General features: G+C 44.2%; 1 protein-coding gene across 4 annotated transcripts in view; it reads left to right on the top strand.

Annotated features, from left to right (window-relative positions):
* The window catches only part of LOC130915132 (CUB and sushi domain-containing protein 3-like), a 386,272-nt gene that overhangs the window by 299,257 nt on the left and 66,510 nt on the right, over positions 1-20,505 (top strand). For all 4 annotated transcript variants that reach the window (XM_057834920.1, XM_057834921.1, XM_057834919.1 and 1 more), the window contains exons 57-58: positions 6,848-7,030; positions 10,792-10,968. In XM_057834920.1, coding sequence (XP_057690903.1) covers positions 6,848-7,030; positions 10,792-10,968 — 360 coding nt within the window. The remainder of the gene's footprint in view (positions 1-6,847; positions 7,031-10,791; positions 10,969-20,505) is intronic.

Genomic DNA, 20,505 nt, shown 5'->3' with positions numbered 1-20,505 from the left:
CTGTGTATAATCACATTTAAAAAAACTTTTTTTTTTCTTTTTAATATTTATTCACTGGTGCCCATTGACTCCACATCCATGCTTGAATGTTGGGTTTGTGTTTTTTGGGTCACACTAAGATTTTTGTTTTTATCCATAACACTCCTGGTCGAGTTGCTGCCTAATAGCTCAATTTTGGATTAATCTGACATCAGCACTTTTCTTTCCCAAGCCCTATTCATTGAGCCATTTAGATACTTTTTTTTATTGGCTTACAGAAGTTTTCCCTGAAATCGATTCCTACAACTGGTGCACTTTATTTTTCACATGGCAAATTGCGCTCAGGAGAGCACAGCTGTGAGAGACATATTTACCATTTCGCCCATGTGATGCACAAATATTACTATGCTTTTATATTTTGTCTTTTGTGTCTTTTAACTGTATTGTGCCTCCTACCATAATTAATGAACAACAATAAAGTTGGAAACTGTTCTTAATAAGTGAGTAAACTGAGCATTAAATAATTATTTCCTCCAGTGAATTTAAAGCATAAAGTAGATAACAATCAAAATTTGTAGGTGTAGGTAAAGCTCTGTAGCCGGAAGCTTACTGCTATTTCACATTGTGCACACCCTACTAAAAATTTAAAATATAAAAGTATCTAAGCTATCAGCTTGGGTAGTGAGTAAGAAAGGTTAAAATGTTTAATAGACCGCCGCACAGTAGTAAGCCAGCTATTGCCCAAAAAGACATTTGGATAATGCCTATGTGTAAAGTTCAGATAAATTACAGACTAGGATTGTTAACAGCTGACTGAGCACATTTACTGGCCCAAACTATTCCCCTGTGGAGCTTTTTACAGATTTTTGAAACAGCACCTTTGTGCCAAAAATAATGGCCCATTACTGTCCACAGCGTCCCAATAGACCAAAAAACGTTTCAGCATTTCCCACTTTAGCTCTCGAAGACTATTTGATGTGTCTGCAGAAAGCAAAAATTGGAAAATAACCTTAAAAAAAACACTCATGCCTTGATGACCTCACAGTGGAAAAGCAAAAGTTGATTCCTGCATCAAACAATTACACAAGAGGATATCATGTTGGACTTCATCTGATAGCATAGCAGGGTGTTAGCGGTAAAATAAAAACATAAATCAAATAAAAACGGATGTTCTTTTATATCTCCCATCATTTTTCAGCTCTTCTGAGCTTTTAAGATAATTGTCTTTCTTTCGAATGTCTACTTATTTTGTTCTGGTCACAAACCCAGAAATAATGTTTGTAAGCGGGCTTGTTTGCCGGTGTTTTGTTCTTCATGAAGCACTCTCTTTCAATGTTCCGTGCCTCAGTCTCTTGACACTGGGGAGGTTGGTGAGCAAGAGTGGTAACAGGAAGAGCATGAGTCTACTTGATATTGACTGCATTTTTTATTTTTTTCTTTATTTGCAAAACAGAAGACAAAAACTACAAATGTTTAAATAATCCTCACATCTTATCTGTGTATTGTATGATTGTTTGTTTGTGTGTTAATTAGGAATGTAAATTAGATTTCCTCATTCCTTAGCCGTAGAAGCCAATTAGATGGTGCAGAATGTTATTTATATTATTTGATTAGCGCCCCGTTGTCATGACAAATTAACCTCCTCGGAAGTGGTGCAAGTTTGTATAATTTCTTTTCACTTCATTTCCTGCCTTCATTACAGTGTATCACCAGCATGGACAACAGCAGCAAAAAATTACCACATTAGATTCAGTCCAACAACTTTGACATGTCTAATATTTAATTGCACTAAAGTAAGATAATTGTATCTTTTTTTTAAATAAATATTTTAATAGCCACTTTTGCACTGAGAGGTAAAGCTTGTTTCGGAATTAATGGAACCGAGTTTCACTTTAGTTACTGTCTGGAGGATTTAATCAGAGTAAATGATTAATCATCCACTGAGCAAAGAAAAATATTTGCATTGTGGCAAATATTTTTTTAAACAATAAAGTATTTTTCCATGAAAACATCTTTTTGAATACACAGTATTTGTAAGGCGACCTGTCTACTTTAAATTAGCTTCAAATCAAGTCGATGGATATTTTTTCACTCCGATGACATTTTTAATGTCAGAATTATTAGTCAAAACAGTGTAACAGCGGATTTACACATTACATTTCTTCTTCATAAATTTGCTTTCACATGTTTGAGGGAAACTAACCCATGAACGTAAACTGCTTAGTGATCTATTATGACGGTTTATTCGATTAAGATTTTATAAGATTTTTTTGGGTGGCTTGCATTTTCAGTGATCGGATTTATACATTGATTTTCCATTTTCGTGGTTTGGTCCTGGTCCCCATCTAAAGGCGTCTACTGTATTACTATACAGTACATTTAGGACCCCATCCCCAAAAAAGAATCTCCATTAAACTTTACATTCATTGTATGATGTAGATGTTAAAATCGGAAATTGGTGTAGTGCCCACTTTTTTCCCAAATTAATGCAAGCAGACAGAGTACATGCAAAAAACAAAATATGTGAGCTTGCCAAAATGGTGGGCATTTCTAGGCTATTTTGGAATTTATGTTAACAGACTGTATACTGTTTAACAAGCAATTTTGATTTTGTGAGGAAGCAAAAAGTGCATATAGTTTGACCCTAAAGCAAACAAAAGGAGTGGAATAGGTAAATAAATTAAGTAAAAGAGATGTGCAGACCACAGGGGAAGAAAACTGACTATGATAATTGCAAAGCTAAGTGTTAAACCTTCAAAAAGTATAGGAAAACAAAGCTTAAATTTCACAGTAGTACCTTCTGGGTGAAAAAGACAGACAAAAAGAAAAGTACTCTTTGCTGAAGCTACAAATGCAAGAGATTGTACTCACTGGAGAAAAGTATTGCATTGTCAATGGCCTTGCATTCTAATTGACTCTTGCCAAGTTAATGACCCAAATTCAATGAGCAAACAAGTCAGAAAATAATGCACGTGCAAAAAATTGCAACGTAATGAGCTCAAAGCAACATATTGGGGAGGGGAAAAGAACTATAAACTAGTTCATTGTTTGGAACAATAACCTTCGTTCAAAATGCTCCCAGACATTCCCTCGACTCTTGGGTAAACAGTTCATTGTGTGTTCTTGATCATGCCTGTACATTAGTTCACTATATTTGTGTGTCCACTATTTCAAATTAAAGCATTGCATCACATATCACCAAGAGTGATATTAACAGGTTCCTCAGCAATGCCGTATGAGTCACAGCTCCCTTCTCTGTATCCATCCATGCTTGAACTCATCATGTTTCTCTTGTTTATTTAAATGAGAGGGTTAAAATGGCTTGCCAAGTCATTCACCTCTTGCACTCATCTGTTGCATGGCTTAGTTGAAGGCCTTTAATTTCCTTACAGAGGTTGAACGGACAAGAAGTCAAATGCAAAGTAAATCCTCCACCATCCCAATTAGTGAGATTATAGCTGTCACAGTGCATGCGTTGCCAGTCTGCCTCACCTAAACGAAGGAGTCTCATTAAGTCCTGGCAGATGCTTTGGGTCGCACACACACAAACACAAAAATGAATATGCACAGCTCACATGCTTGTATGGGGGCACGTACTATGGCGTATGCGTGTGTATGCGCAAGTTTACGCTCAAATGGAGAAAGAACTCAAGTGCAAACTCTACAGACATACTCCATTGCAGAATAAAGGAAACACATGTTAGCTCACAATCAAAGTTAACCCCAGCCACACAGAAGCTTATCATCTACAGCTGACGTGACAAATCCACTTGTGTGCTTCTGAGTATCGTGATGTGCATAGAAGATTTGGGCTTTGCGCTGCTAAGCTTTGTCAACACAATGACTATTAGCACAGCTGCTTGCTGCTCTGTAGGCAAAGAGCAAGCAGTCAACACGAGACGAAATGATGCACAGCTCAAGGAACAGGATTTCAAAGCCAATAAGGAGCAGATCCCTCATGTACCGAGCCACACAGACAAGCTCAGCACTGTTTCTCACTCTGTATGCCAAGCACATCTTATTGTGCATAATATTTGAAAATCTTCTCATCCGTTTTTCTCCCTTCATCTGCTCTGTCTTTCTGCTCAGTATCTAAACTATTTGATTATGTGTCCTTGTAAGATTTTTAATTTCCATTCCTTGTGTTTCAGCCAGGGTAGAAGATTCAGAATTTGTGATTATTGTTAGCTGTAATATGCTCTCATGTTTAATACAAGACCAAAAGCAGGAACTGTCGTCCTTCTACTATTGTTTATATAATTTGTTCTAGGTATTTGTATAACAGAAACTTCAGTAATTAGTGATTCAGGTCTTGATTTAACTCTGTGCTTCTCATTCCTCTGTTCATATGCTTGCTACCAAGGTATAGTGTGTTCACAGACCAAGTCATTCAGTATTTCTTTAAGATTGTGAATTTCATCAAAGGCTACTTTTAAGACAAAATAACATTGCATGTAGAATAAATTATTATACTGTTGTCTGGTGGACTTGCAGCTTAGCTCAACTGAACAGTGAAATAAACTAATGTAGTCCATACACGGAATGATTTCATTTACAATAGTACATTCATTCAAAGTATGTGTTTGTTTAAACGGATCGTTCACAAACGGCACAGCACTATGACACAACTCAACCCATTGCTCGTTTTCATAACATACATTACTGTATATTCTTCAGCATTCGAGTCCTCTCCTTAACTCTCTACAGCACATCTACAGCAGTCACATTAACATTTACTATGGCTGAGAAGATAATGTACGCGTGACCTTTACCTTTAGCAACTGGAGACAGCTCTGATGGGAACCTGAATGGAAATATAATTACAAATGTAGAACCATTTTTTATGGGAGATAGTGAAACACACCTTTGAGCTCATACTACTCTTCCAAAATGTTCATCTTTAACTAGTGACACTAATGGTTTGTTGATTTAGGCGCGTGCTTGCAGGCTTTGTGGTGCTCAAAATGTGAAAGACTGTTGTATATCTAGTTTTCTAGTTTAGCTTCCTAAATTGCTTTTTGCCAATATGGTGAAGGAAAGTCTTACCTGATCTCCTGAAATTGTTGGAAGCGTGTACAAACAAGTTTGATTATGCTTAGCTCAAATGTTATTTGATCTAAGCATTATTTATCAATTGTTAGCTCCTGTTATTCTAGAGTATATATATTTTTTTTACTTAGCTTTTTTTTCTTGTCTGCTTTCGTATATGTTTATTTTTATATATTGAGGGAAGGAGGTTATTTCCCAAAATCTCACAATGCATGGTCCTGGTCATCCTCTCCTCAATACAGTGCAGTCGTCTTGTCCCATGTGCAGATAAACACCCCAAAGCATTATGCTAACACCCCCATGCTTCACAGTGGGGTTGGTGTTCTTAGGATGGTATTCGTCATTCTTTTTCCTCCAAATACTATGAGTGAAATTAAGACCAAAAGTTCCATTTTGATCTCATATGACCGCATGACTTTCTTCCATGACTCTTCTGGATCATCCAAAATGTCATTGGAAAACTTAAAACGGGCCTGGACATGTGCTTGTTTCAGCAGGGGAACCTTCCGTACCATTTATGTGTTAGGATGCGCTGGGGAATTGGACCCCAAAGTAGAAAAGGGAGATGACAGTAATTATTTACAAGTTTTATTGTCAGGTGCGCGCAGATGGTCACAGCAGCGCATGTGCATGTCGGGTGTTAGCTGTCAGGTGTAGTTGTGATCTCAGGCAACGGTACAAGTCATGGAGCAGGCACGGGGAATCCTGGGACGGAACAAATGTTAGATTAGCCGGGTGTATATATGTCAGTAAATACCTGAGTGCTGTACGTGACCGCCGGGAATGCCGAAAAGAGTTGGTCTGGCGACGAGCGGCAACAACGATCAGGCTTTTGCAGGCAGGTGATATTAATGGCTCGCACCTGTCGCCGCTTCCCCCCATCTGGTCTCCAGCCTGCAATCAAGGAGCCCTAACAGTATGATTTTAAACCATGACGTCTTAGTGTATTAATTACCAACAGTAACCTTGGAAATGGTGGTGCCAGCTCCTTTCAGGTCATTGACCAGCTCCTCCTGTGTAGGTCTTGGTTGATTCTTCACCATTCTTAGGATCATTGAGACCCTATGAGGTAGATCTTGCATGGAACCCCAGTCCAAGAGAGATTGACAGTCATGCTTGGCAATTGCCCCGTAACCCTGTTCCGCCTTGTAGAGGTCTACAATTCTGTCTCTGGTGTCTTTGGACAGCTTTTTAGTCTTGACCATGTTAGGAATTGAAGCCTTCCTGCTTGTATGTGGTGGAAAGGTATGCATATGCAGCTAACTGCCTCAAACAGATCAAAAAGTCCACCTCCACTTCACTTATTCGTTGGACCTTTTAAAGGCGACTAGCAGGTCTTTGAGTCTCACAATTCTAGCTAATAGACAGGTGTTCAAATACTTATTTTCCTCACTGTATGTTCCATCGTGACAGTGATGAGAGAGAACATTTGTAACAGTGCCAATGTACCAGGCCCTTGATTTCAAAGAGAGATGAGAAATGTTGCACATTTGTCACAACCACATTTGGTTGCCACTTATATCAAGAGCGATCGGTGTCAAAGCAGTAAAATGCATTAGTTCTCCAAGTTGTTGGCTTGGTGACAAGTGCTCATTGGAGTGTGTTGTGTTTTATTGCGGCCTTCTGGACAGCTTAAAAGATATATAATCTCACAGTCTTTTCTTTTTCTTTTGCTATGTTGCTTAACAGACAGGAACACTAGATTGACGGTGCTACAGACCAAAAGAGTCCATCTGTGGGGGCATGTACCCATCTGAAGGGGACACCAACTTGTGATTTTCGCTTTCATTACTCTCTGTGTGGTTATCTTTCACTGCAGGCAACACTGTGGGCACCTGTGGGGATCCTGGCACGCCTGCACACGCCAGCAGGGAGGCAGGGAACTTCAAAGTGCGAAGCAAGGTGCGATTCACCTGCGCAGTGGGACATACACTGTACGGCTCGGCAGAGAGGATATGCTTCCCCAACGGGACGTGGTCGGGCAGACAGCCATTCTGCAAAGGTAAGGGAATTCTCACAATGACTCTGATGTTATGTTTGCAATATTGTGTAGGTGCAAGAGCAGAGGTGTTTTAAAAAAATGCTATATAGTATACACATTTCCACCCGCTCAGAGAAAGATACAGTACACTTATAGGACCCTCTTTGCTTATGACCAGCGCAATTCGTTGTCACATCAATGGGCAATTTAGACAAAGTTATGACAATTTTGTGGACAGTTTGTGCTCTGGAAAGAGACCAGAATGGGCTGGATATACTCGTGAAGACTACCAACTCCTTCACACCAATCAGCAGGCTTCTTTACATCCCATATAACAGTGGTGCACCTCCTCCTTTATACCTGATGGGGTGGGGTTGTTTAGTGAACGAACGACGTGCACTTTGTATGAGGAAGTACAAGCAGACGTAATTAGCAGATTAGTATTTGAAACTGGGAAGGTAGAGCTGCACTGTTACTTATAATCGGTCACTTTTGTCAGTGCGCGGCCCTCCTCCACTGTCGCTTCCACCATTGACTGTGCCGTGGTAAGCAGATTTAAAATGATAATACAGATGATAATACTAATTATGAGTTAAATGAATTGATCTCTTTAATGATTAAGCTTAATGCATGTATATATATATATATATATATATGCAGGGGATCTTCCTCAAATCCAATTTTTAGGACTGACTGTTCACACTGTTTTTAGCAAGAGTGCAAATCGGATCTGGGCCTGTTCAGACTTGGCCACATTTTGAGAGGTTGCTGTGGCAACAAAGGCATCATACAGCTAGGAGTGACGTCACAGACAGTCAAACCTATCTGGGCTGTGCAGAATGAGAAGCATCTTGTCTATATCGGATATGAAATTACTTTATGTGTGTGGTTGCAATCTGGATGGGCTCTTGGCCGACGTAGTAATAGTGCGTCTTTCATCCTCGAAATTTTCACCTGTACCACAAGAAACACCTCATGCTGCTGATATGCCTATATGAATGCAGAGCAGGCTACCAAATTCCAAAACACTTGTGGCCTGGACTGCGCTGGGAAGAACATACACTTGTACATACACACTATGTTTAATGCCAAAGCTCTAAATAGGGCCCATAATGTTAAATACAGTTGGCAGAAAAAAGGGCCTGGAGTTACTAAAATATCCCAAAATATCGAGCCGTAGTTAGCACTTTATGCAATTTATGTGCTTCCTACGGGTAACAATGTACATGATGTGCATGCATTAGCTGGTAGAACCCCTGCTTTTGATCTTGTCAAGTAACCTCCAGGGGATCGACTGAAAATTGAGGCACATTTTCAAGTCCTTTCTCTCCTCTCTCCTACTGCCGGCCAGCTCGGCATAGCGCCAATGTCATTTCTAATATGACAGGCCAACGCACCAGACCCTCTGAACTCCTCTCGAGATGTCTGTTTTCGATTCAATCTCTCTATTTTCTCTGTCTCGCTCTATCGCTCATTTCCTCCAGTCAGCCTTTTCTCTCACTTTTCCTTAGATTTCTCTCCTTCGTAATCTTATTGTCTGGCTGCCTCTAGTTTCACGTCTACTGTTGCCTCTGCTCCTACTCTGTCTCCTAACGGAATTCCTAATGTCTGCGCACATGTGCGTGTGTCTAATGAGGATTATAGCACCTGGTGGCATGTGTGAGTGATGTGTTCGCACATCCATGAGCGTGTGCTTGAGCATATGTGCTAATTGTCAAATCTCCACAGTCGACACAACATGTTTGTTTCCTCCATAAATCACTGTTTCACATTTTCCAGGCAATTAGGTGATTGAGAAGGCAAATCAGTTTTCTAATTAGACTTGATCTAGAGCAGGAAAAAAAAAGCAAACACTCATTTTCTTTCTGACGCTGTCCTAAAATTCTAAAATGCTACAAGCATTCCTACTGGAAATTGATTTGGCATGATATTTTTGGAAAGTCAAATACATGTTTATTGTTTGTTTATTGTCTTGCTGGAAGCTATAAGCAGTCCGCTTTGGGTCCTTGTGTTTGTGTAATGTGAGGCTGCCAGTAATTAGAGCAAGACATACAGGGAGAAAGAGTTTACTGCTACACTCAGGTTGGGTTGCTGAATCAATAATATCTCAAAGTGTCAAGAGTTAGATTGTCGTTTGTGTTGTTAGATTCCGTGTGCCTCCGTCAGAGGTGAGTAAATTAAGCCAATTGTATTGTTTGTGTTCTTTGTTGACGAGACGTTACTATTTAGCACGGAGCGCTAAGCTAGTTAGCAATTATGCTAATCAGTGTCTTAAGTGTCTGTTTGAATTGTGTTTTGAAGAAGCATATTAGCACTTGAGTTATTGTTAGATAGTAAAGTTGTCTCATTTCTTTTTATAAAGAAACCGCACACATGGACCCATTCATTCAACAGCTTACAGTCTCCTTTCAACATAAACTTCCATTCAAACTGTAAATTGTCATACAAGAGAGTGCTTTGAAATTGGATTTGGATTGTATTTAAAAACAACTGTTTGATAAAGAAGACTGATTCATTACAGTCTGTCTCCTTCTTATTTGAAATTGTTTATCTCATTTGTTTAAAGAAAAGAAATTAGTCATTGATTTATATAAGCACTTTGCCCACCAGGAAAAAAAATCAACAGCACTTTTTTTATTTGAATGAACAGGACTTTCGTCTGGATTGTGTTCTGAGAATTTTTTTAAATATTTTATAATCAGAACCTTTATTAAAAACTTAAAACGTATTATGTACTTAAAACAATACAGGTTTAGACCAAAGTTAAGTCAGAAAGCTGTAATAAAATATTTTTGAAGAAAATGGTCATCCAATTTGTCTTCATTGTTTCGTACAACATGCCTAAAACAACTTCAAGTTTATTTGGGAAGGTAATTGAAAAAAGGGACATTCATCCGATTAATCGTTTAATTATTTGTCCGATTATTCGATTATATTATTGTTTTGTTGCAGCCCTATAATCGACTTATTCACTGGTTTCATAAGTAAATTTGCACAGCAGGTCTTTGTTTGATGATAGTAATGATGATTTGGTGAGAATTTAACTTGTATTTGCATGAGTTAGTAACAGTCATCTTTAATAGTTTCAGTGTCACAGATAGTCTTTAGATTATTTTAAATGATTACCCAATAGTAATAATAGTACCTGGATGATAATGTTATTGTTATTTTCTGTTATTGTTGTTTTTTGCCCCTTGCACAAATTTACAGGCATCATTACCATTCAACCTCTTAAAGTATATGTGTTTAAAACAAACAAAATAACAGCTGCCTTCCTCCTGTGCTGAGGCCCTATCTGTGGAGTGATGAGAATTGGCTCAGCGCTGCTCCTGCTCCGCTCATTAGTATTCCCAAATAAAGCTGTGACACTATGGATTAAAGGTTCTTTGCTGGTTCACAGCCTCTTAAAAGAAAAACAAGGCTTCCCTGCATTCGCTTATTTGAGGCAAATGGCCATAATGGGCCAACAAGCCAATGAGTTCAAGTTGCCCTTTTCCAACTTTTCTAAGTGAGCACAGATAAGACCTTAAAAAAGAAGAACACTCCATTGGGATCAAGCAAGAAATCAATCATCTCATAAATAAATGTGGTTATTAATATAATATAAAACAGATTTTTTTTCTAAGCCCTTCAAACACCTGGAGACAACCACAATTTATTTCCCGGGCACACAAGTGGTTCCCAAACGTCAGGTTGTGAATTCAAGATATGGAAAATTGGAAATTCACTATTATTCTTCACCACATATGCTCACTTCCTCTCATGTTTCACCTTTATTGCAGCTGTGCAGTGCGGGAACCCAGGAACACCTGCTCATGGCCGTATTTCCCGTGTGGATGGTACAACCTTCTCCCATTCCATTGTTTATTATTGTATGGAAGGCTATTTCCTCTCTGGTATGCCCACACGCCAATGTCTGGCTAATGGCACGTGGTCTGGAATGGCTCCAAACTGCACAAGTGAGTATTTTCTGCACTGAGTCCTTGTGTTGTTGAAGTCACATTAAATGTTTCCCAGCTTTAGCACAATATTGAGCATAAAAGGAAATGTGACATTAAAAAGCACATTCTGCTGTTTATTGTGGAAGAATAATACATGTTTGTGACTGGCAGGTGAAATGTGCTCAGTTCGAATAAATGGACCACGCATCTACTCATAACTCAATTTGTATGGATGTTCATAATTCCTCAATATATTATAGTCTCTTAGCCAAAATAAAATTGTGAGTTAGATGAATTCATTTCCATGGGTATGGTAAAGACAAATACACAAACACACACTAATTGCCATGGTTCTGTCAGTTATACACAATTAACTCAGTCAGTCATTGTTTCGTGTCTACATGATGAGTTTTGAAAAGTGGAGGAAAATTAAAATAGGCACCTTAGATTTAAAGCACATAAATCTATCGAACCTTTCTTAAACACTCAAGCTTTTTTTATTTTATGTTGTTTTTATTGTTTTGCAAATGAGCCTTGCAATCATTTGCCAGTAAGGCAAATTATATTGAAGACTATCAAATATGTTTTACTGAGCATTCCTCCTGAAATCCAAAATGTTGTCTCATTTTCTTTCTTTCTTTCTTTCTTTCTTTCTTTCTTTCTTTCTTTCTTTCTTTCTTTCTTTCTTTCTTTCTTTCTTTCTTTCTTTCTTTCCTTCTTTCTTTCTTTCTTTCTTTCTTTCTTTCTTTCTTTCTTTCTTTCTTTCTTTCTTTCTTTTTCACACAAGTACTCTAACCAATTATAAAGTGCGATTTCTAGTATTCATTAATAGTATTCAAGCATGCAGGAAAAGCTTAGTGCCCTCTTTCTCACCAAAACGATGAGGATTATTCTTCACTGAATTCACATATAATTTCAATGGTCACTTCAGGCACATCAGCAATTCAGATGCCAGAATTGTTTCTGTGACATGATTAAGGAGCCGTTAGATTTTTATGGGAACTTTGGGAAATGAACCCATATGGCAGTCTTCTTTTCTCTTTGATATTGTCACATTCAGGGTTGCCACAGAGCTTCATTGTTTTCCATCCATGCCAATCTTCTGGTTTCTCATCTAACATACATGTCTCAACATATCATGCGTCCCCTCACTAATTCTATCAATGTGTTTTAAGATGCATTCCGCATTATCCTTCTTGCAATGTCCTCTTTATTTAAACACTGGGCATGTCCAAACCTAATCTGCTCTCTCTAACTCTTTGCCCAAATATTTTGCTAAAGTCGGCCCTCTGACGAGCGCAATTCTAATCCCACCGACCTGGTCACTCCTAGAGAAAAACCCAATATTTTCATTTCTGCCTTGTCCAGCTCTGCTTCCTGTTGTCTCCTTCTATTTTATAAATTGCTCCCTTCATCCTACCAGAGACTCTATCACATAACAAAATTGAAGCTTTTCTGAACACATTCCAACCTGCTTGGATGCGCTTCTTCACTTCATCCCCACACTGACCGTGGCTCTTGAGTGTTGACCCCAGGTATATGAGGTGCTCCACCCTCACTATCTCTTTTCCCTGTAGCCTCACTCTTAGACCTTAATTTCCTCCATTTATACACATATATTCTGTCTTCATCTTTATTCCCCTCTTATCCAGCGCATGCCCCCACCTTTTTAACTGCTCATTCCCCTCAACCCTGTTTTCACATGGGGATTCCATTCTGAGCTCATCTGTCAACCTGTCCATCACTATTGCAAAGAACAATGGGCTAAGATTTGATCCTTGGCGCAATCACACCTTCAACTCCTTTGTCATTCATATTACAGAAGACCTCACCACTGTTCTACTGCCCTCATAGATGTCCTGTAATATTCAAACATACAGGAGTCTTACTGTTAGAAAGGTTCCTGTTTATTAGTTCGTTCCCATGGTAACCGTCGCTTCCTGTTTTTGTACTACGTCACGCGCGCGGTGCATTGTGGGATTGAGAGTAGCGTAGTGGCGCGAGTAGCACCAGGTGCACATTCGGAAGAGTGCAGCCACCAGTTAAGACGAGTGCAGCCACCTGTAAAGACGTGTGCGAGGGAAAGTCATTCCGTGTGCGTCAGTGAATGAACTTGGATTAAAGGTGAAAAGACCAACTCCGCTCTCCTTCTCCTGTGTTCTGACCGACACCCCGGGGCGAACGGACCATAACCCAAATTGAACCAGAAACCTATACAGTCCACAATCTGCCTCTCCAACACATTTTGGTCCTTCGAGCCGGATTGGTCCGTTTACCTTGGGAAAGATGGAGTTCGAAGCCAGTGGAGCACGGCCCAAGCGGTGGACACGTCCACCAACCCACCTAGATGACTACGAGGTCAATTATACATGGCACAGGCAGCGAGACAGGCAGGAACATGAGCTAGTGTGGCCATCTCAAGAGGAACGATCGGACGAGATGATCCCCCACCGTTCCAGCCCTCCTTACCACGACAAGTACCACCGGCGGGATGCTGATTTCCACGAGGCGGACCTGTACAACCCAGAAGGGCAGCGTTACAGTCCGGAAACACAGCTAGCCCACCCAAGGCATCTGTCGAGAGCATCCAGGGCCAACGGTCGAGAGCCACCTACACCTCATCCTGTTTCGTCAAGCACCATGATAAGAGAAGAACTTCAGAGCGGCTTGCTACAGCAATCACAGCACGCTGTACAAGTTGACGTAGCTGCACTCAACTCGCTCCAAGAAGAAATGCGCAAGTTAGCCCAAGCCGTGTCAAGCCTCCAGCGAGCTTCACAGCACTCGGCTCCAAACCAGAGGGAAACCACTCCTCCTCAAGTCGAAGATGAAGAGGACTGGCCGGAACCTCCACCATGGCCCGACCAAGCGGACAGAGAAGAACAGTCGGCTCAGCCCACAACCGAGCGATTAGACCAGCTAATCGTACAACTCCAGCAGCTAAAGAGCCGCGCCATGGCAGCCAACAACGCCGAAGCGTCACCACAAGAGGTCAGGCCACCTCCACACTTCCAGCCCCAGCAAGCTAGCAGCAACCTCCGGATTTACGGTTCGCCGGCGGCGCAGCCTTACCAGTCTGTGGAGCAACCACCTCTCCAGCCAAGGTACCAACCCACACCAGTCCGAGCTACGCCCTACGCCGCGCCCTATACACCCGGACTGCTGCCGAATATACATCAGCCTGTGTATGCACAACAGCTGCCTTCGATCTCACCATCCTACGCAGCCAGTTATGTTCCATCAGGGCCCAGCCAAACAGCAGTTCCGCCGCAGCAGCCACCGTGGAGGTATGGACAGAGCCAGCAAGCCCCGGTACCACTTCGTTCCGGCATGGTAACCAGAACTGAACAGACCTACAGGGGGCCACAACCATCCATACCCTACTTCAGCCACCGCGACCCATGTGAGTTTGCACGCCTAAAGATCGCGCTGGAGAACCTATTGCCGACGGACGGAACCGAGCTGTTCAAGTACCAGATACTCGTTGACCACCTAAAGCTTGAAGAGGCAAAGTTGATAGCGGACTCCTATCTCAACTCACCTACCCCCTACAGTGACACGTTGTTGGCGCTAAATGAGAAATTTGGTCAACCTCACAAAATAGCCCTAAGTAAGATAGCGAGCGTCCTCGACTCACCAGACGTTCGCCGTGGTGACATTGCAGCGTTCGAGCGGTTCGCCCTCCACGTGCAATCCTTGGTCGGTCTCCTGAAGACACTGGGCGCTGACGGAGAAGCAGAACTTCGCTGTGGGTCTCATGTGGCAAGACTGCTCGGCAAGCTTCCTCCAGAACAACGAGCAGACTTCCGGCGAAGCACCCGCCGACAGCCAGGTACTGTGCCCACTCTCCTTGAACTAGCTAATTGGCTGAAACATGAAGCGTGGTGTCAAGATTTCGATGAGCCACCTACAGGGCAAAGGGAGAGGCATGCAGTCAAGTCCGACAGTCGCCAACGACCAAGAACCGTTACCGTCCTCCATGGATCCAAGGGCCCAGAAGACGACAACGTCAAAACAGAGGCCGCCAAGAGGAACAAGGGAAGAAACAAGCATTACTGCCCCTTCTGTGAGAACGACGAGCACTTCCTCAGTCAGTGCTCAGAAGTCACCAAGCTGAGTAAAGAAAGACTCACAGAATGGATTAAGGCAAATAAGAGGTGCTGGCGCTGTGCGAGGCCTCACCAAGCTGCACAGTGTGACCTGAAGAAGCCTTGTGGTCTGTGTCAAGGTAAGCACCTACAGGTCCTTCATGAAGTCAACGTCCGCCGATCACAACCCTCAAGCAGTGAAGATGGCTGGCAAAGGACCCCGGCCACTGAGGTATTGTACGTCGATCGCCATCTGCAAGATCACAGAGTCTTATTGAAGTGTGTCCAAGTGCTCCTACGTCATGGCAAACGTACCATATCCACGTACGCCATCTTGGACGACGGATCCGAAAGAACAATGCTCCTTTCAGCAGCTGCACGAGAGCTCGGTCTACGAGGCACCCGAGAGGACCTTCCCCTGAGGACAATCAGGCAAGACGTCCAAACACTGTCTGGCTCCTCCGTGTCTTTCCGTATCTCTCCAGTTGCCAACCCCAAGACCAGCTTCAGAGTCTCCAAAGCTTTCACCGCATCTCGCCTTGGTCTGGCCGACCAGTCGTACCCGATGGACAGGCTGCAGAAGAGGTACCCACATCTAGCTGGTATACCAATCACATCCTTCCAGAACGCAAACCCGCTAGTCCTCATTGGGTCCGATCATCCGCACCTGATCACCGCCATCGAACCCGTCCGACTTGGTCGACCAGGTGGGCCTGCTGCAATTCACACCAGACTGGGCTGGGCACTCCAAGGCCCAGCAAAGTTTGTCCAGCAGTCCTTGCATCCACAGCAGTGTCTACTGACATCAGTGTCGCCACTCGACGCAGAACTGTATAAGCACGTCGAAAGGCTGTGGCAGCTAGACACACTCCCTTTCAGAAGCGAGAAAGTCGTAACCAGGTCCAAGCAAGACGAAGCGGCAGTGGCGCTGTTGGAGGAAAAGACCATCCGTTTGGAGGTGGCAGGGATCCTTCGATATGCCACACCCCTTCTGAGAAAGAAGGACATGCCTGTGCTTTATGCCCACAAAGAAACCGTTCTGCCAAGTCTCCGAAGTACAGAACGACGGCTGGCTAAAGACCCAGAGTTCGCTCGGGCATACAGCACGGAAATTCAGAAGTTGGTGGACGCAGGCTCAGTCTCAAAGCTTCGTCCTGACCAAGTTAACCAAGGGGGAGAAGAGTGGTACATCCCGCACCACATGGTGAGTCATCACGGTAAGAACCGAATCGTTTTCAACTGCTCATATCGGTTCAGAGGCCAGAGCCTGAATGACTCACTGCTGCCGGGGCCAACCCTTGGCTCCTCACTCCTGGGAGTGCTGCTGCGCTTCCGCGAGCACACTGTCGCCCTTAGTGCCGACATCAAGGGGATGTTTCATCAAGTTCAACTCCTCCCTGAAGACCGTCCACTGCTCCGGTTTGTTTGGCGTGATGTGACCAAAGACGGGCCCCTAGAGGTGCTGGAGTGGCAAGTCCTACCATTTGGCACCACCTGCAGTCCGTGCTGCGCCACCTTCGCCCTACAACGTCACGTTTTCGAAAACAGTCAGCAGCAAGATGAGGTGAAATTTTCCGTCGAAAGGTGCTTCTACGTGGACAACCTGCTGCAGAGCCTTCCTACCCCGGCGGAGGCCAAAGACCTGGTAGACAAACTTCGAGACCTTCTAGCAAAAGGTGGATTCAACCTACGCCAGTGGGCAAGTAACGTGCCAAGCGTCGTTGAACATCTACCTCCAGAAGCCAGGTCAGAGAGTTTTGAGCTCTGGCTCGCCCAAGATCGAGCAGACTCCACTGAATCCACACTTGGACTCAGTTGGAATTGCCATAGAGACCTTCTGAGCTACAAGCACCGACCCATCGAGTATGGCGTCCCAACAATGAGGAACATCTACCGGGTCTTGGCCAGTCAGTATGACCCTCTGGGATTCCTCCTCCCGCACACGACTCGAGCCAAGATGCTTGTCCGACGTCTGTGGGAGAAGCACAGAGATTGGGATGACCCACTCCTTCCCCAAGACCTCCTGCAAGCATGGAACAGCTGGGAGCAAGAGTTGCACCTTCTCCCCCAAGTCAGCCTACCACGAGCATATCTACCAGCCGAAGTAGATGAGTCGAGCGTCGTCAGAGAGGTCCATGTGTTCTCTGACGCTTCAGAGCAAGCTTACGGTGCGGTGGCATACTTGAGGACGATCGACAAGCAAGGTCAGGTACATCTTTCCTTCCTACTTGCTCGCTCTAAAGTTGCACCCAAGCGTCTGCTCTCCATGCCCAGGTTGGAGCTGTGTGGAGCTGTTGCAGGAGCACAGCTGGCTAAGCTCCTTGAAAGAGAACTCACGCTCAAGGTTGCCAAGACAGTCCTCTGGACAGACTCCACTACCGTGTTGGCATGGCTGCAGTCCGAGTCTTGTCGCTTCAAGGTCTTCGTTGGCACCAGAGTGGCCGAAATCCAAGAACTCACTAGCCCCCAGTCCTGGCGCTACGTAGATTCTGAGAGAAACCCTGCTGATGACATCACAAGGGGCAAGAGTCTACAAGAGCTGGTGAAGCCAAACAGATGGAGTCAAGGTCCTCCATTCCTCCTTCAACCACCAGAAAAATGGCCAGTCCTGTCAAGTGGAGTCCAGAACGAGGATGTCTCAGAACTGAGGAAGTCGACCTTCTGTGGTGCCATCGCGACCAAAGCCAGCGCCGCATGGGCCGAGCAGCACGACACTTGGCAGGCACTGCTAGAAGCTACAGTGCAGGAGCTTCACGGGGCGGCAGATCAGAGCAGCAATCCCACCGCTGAAGATTACCGCAAAGCAGAGGGGCTCATCCTCCAGCGAGCCCAACAAGAAAGTTTTCCAGATGAGGTGAGACTCCTAAAAGTCGGCAAACCTGTCTCATCCTGCAGCAGACTGATCACCTTATCGCCGGAGATGGACAGCGAAAGACAGCTCATCTGTGTCGGAGGACGGTTACGCCGTGCCGAGAGCTTGGAACCATCGGCTGTTTACCCAGTTGTGCTGGACCCAAGCCACCCTTCTACCAGACTGCTCATTCAGGACTACGACAGTCGGCTGCATCATCCTGGACCAGAGAGAGTCTTCGCAGAAATACGACGTTCCTACTGGATCCTGAGAGGTCGGGAAGCCGTACGTCGCTACCAGCACTCCTGTCCGGAATGTCGCCGCTGGAAGGCCAAACCTGCGATTCCCAAAATGGCTGACCTACCACCGGCGCGACTGCGACTCTTCAAACCAGCCTTCTTCTCGACAGGAATGGACTGCTTTGGGCCCTTCCAAGTCAAAGTGGGAAGACGCATCGAGAAGAGGTGGGGTATAATATTCAAGTGTCTCACAACCAGGGGTGTGCACTTGGATCTCCTGAACACACTCGACGTCGACTCGTTCCTGATGGCCCTCAGAAGGTTTATCGCACGTCGTGGAACGCCAGCAGAGTTGTATTCCGACCAGGGAACCAACTTCCGTGGCGGAGAAAGAGAGCTTAGAGAATCGTTCGCTGCCATGTCTCCAGACCTTCAAGAGCAGCTAGCCAAGCAGAAGATCAGCTTCCACTTCAACCCTCCTGCAGCGCCACACTTCGGGGGAGTGTGGGAAAGGGAAATTCGGTCGGTGAAAGCTGCCCTCTATCCCACAGTGGGAGCCCAACCAGTCCCAGAGGAAGTGCTACGAACCGTGCTTCTCGAAGTGGAAGGGATCCTCAATTCAAAGCCACTGGGGTACGTCTCATCCAGTCTCCACGATCCCGACCCAGTGACTCCAAACGTCCTGTTGATGGGGCGGCTGGATGGCTCCTTACCTCAGACTGTGTATCCAGAGACTGCCCTCCTGAGCCGCCGTCGTTGGAAGCACTCACAAATCCTGGCGAACCACTTCTGGTCCAGCTTCCTGAGGAACTACCTCCCCAGCCTGCAAACTCGTCAGAAGTGGCAGTCCACGCGAGCCAACATCACCGATGGAGCTGTCGTGCTGCTGGTGGACCCGCAGTCACCTCGAGCGACGTGGCCAGTGGGACTCGTCATCAGTGTCAACCCAAGCGCCGATGGACAGGTACGCTCTGCTGTCGTGAGGGTCGGCGACAAGGAGTACACCCGACCAGTGGCCAGGTTAGTCACACTTCCAGCTGTCTCAGCCGACAACGAGGAGGACAATGCAGCCGACAAGAATTCAGCGTAAGACTGTAAAGACCTGGTCACCTTTCTTAAGAGCGAATGTACTTCATACATTCGGGGGCGGCTGTTAGAAAGGTTCCTGTTTATTAGTTCGTTCCCATGGTAACCGTCGCTTCCTGTTTTTGTACTACGTCACGCGCGCGGTGCATTGTGGGATTGAGAGTAGCGTAGTGGCGCGAGTAGCACCAGGTGCACATTCGGAAGAGTGCAGCCACCAGTTAAGACGAGTGCAGCCACCTGTAAAGACGTGTGCGAGGGAAAGTCATTCCGTGTGCGTCAGTGAATGAACTTGGATTAAAGGTGAAAAGACCAACTCCGCTCTCCTTCTCCTGTGTTCTGACCGACACCCCGGGGCGAACGGACCATAACCCAAATTGAACCAGAAACCTATACAGTCCACAATCTGCCTCTCCAACACTTACATTCCAGACTTCATGCAGTACCTTAGTTCGTGTTAAGGTAGCTGCTCATCGGCTTTCTCTCCATCTAAAAATACACAATTATATATAAAATTAACCTGGTCTAAAACTTACATACCTCCTCAAGTCATTAAGACCAAATGGCTTTCCATTGTTGATCATCTTTAGTGCATTCCTAACTTCTCCCTTTGTAATCATTGCTACTTCCTGATATGCCAACAGTGCCTCTTCGTATCTTCCGTCTCTCTCATTTCCCTCATTGATCAACTCCTCACAGTATTACTTCCATCTATCCATCACATTGCAGGCACCAGTCAACACATTTCCATTATTGTTCTTAATCATCCTAATCTTATGCACTTCCTTCCCATCCCTATCATGCATCCAGGCTAAACTGTGAAGATGTTTCTTCCCTTTTTTAACCATCCATTCATGCATAAATTCTGCACTCACATTTGCCCTTGTTTCAACTCCTTGTATTATTGTGTGCCATCATCAGTCCAGTCAATATATCACGTATTAGGTAGCCTACTTCCTTATATATTTCCCTGCACTCCCTAGTTCTACCACCAAGTCTCTTTCTCCCCTTTCCTTACCAGAAAACACACCAGGTACTCTCCTGCCCTTCTTTCTGATCACCTAAGCTTAAGTGGTCCAGTCTTCTGGAAATTCCTCCCCCCCACCTTGGACCTGTCACACAACTTTAAAAAAAAAGCGGCACAACACTGTTCTTGATTCAAGTTCCCCCAGTGACGTGAATTCAGTGGAGTCAGGGCCTCACCAGTCAGTCATGAAAAAATAAAAATGTGATTATAATACATAGTACATTTTTTTTGTCATTTAATATGTATTTAGAAACAGTTTTCAATTGA

This window comes from Corythoichthys intestinalis, chromosome 4, assembly GCF_030265065.1.
Source record: "Corythoichthys intestinalis isolate RoL2023-P3 chromosome 4, ASM3026506v1, whole genome shotgun sequence".
Taxonomy (NCBI): domain Eukaryota; kingdom Metazoa; phylum Chordata; class Actinopteri; order Syngnathiformes; family Syngnathidae; genus Corythoichthys; species Corythoichthys intestinalis.
The sequence above is the reverse complement of the archived record's forward strand: the minus strand, read 5'-3'. Positions and strand labels throughout refer to the sequence as shown.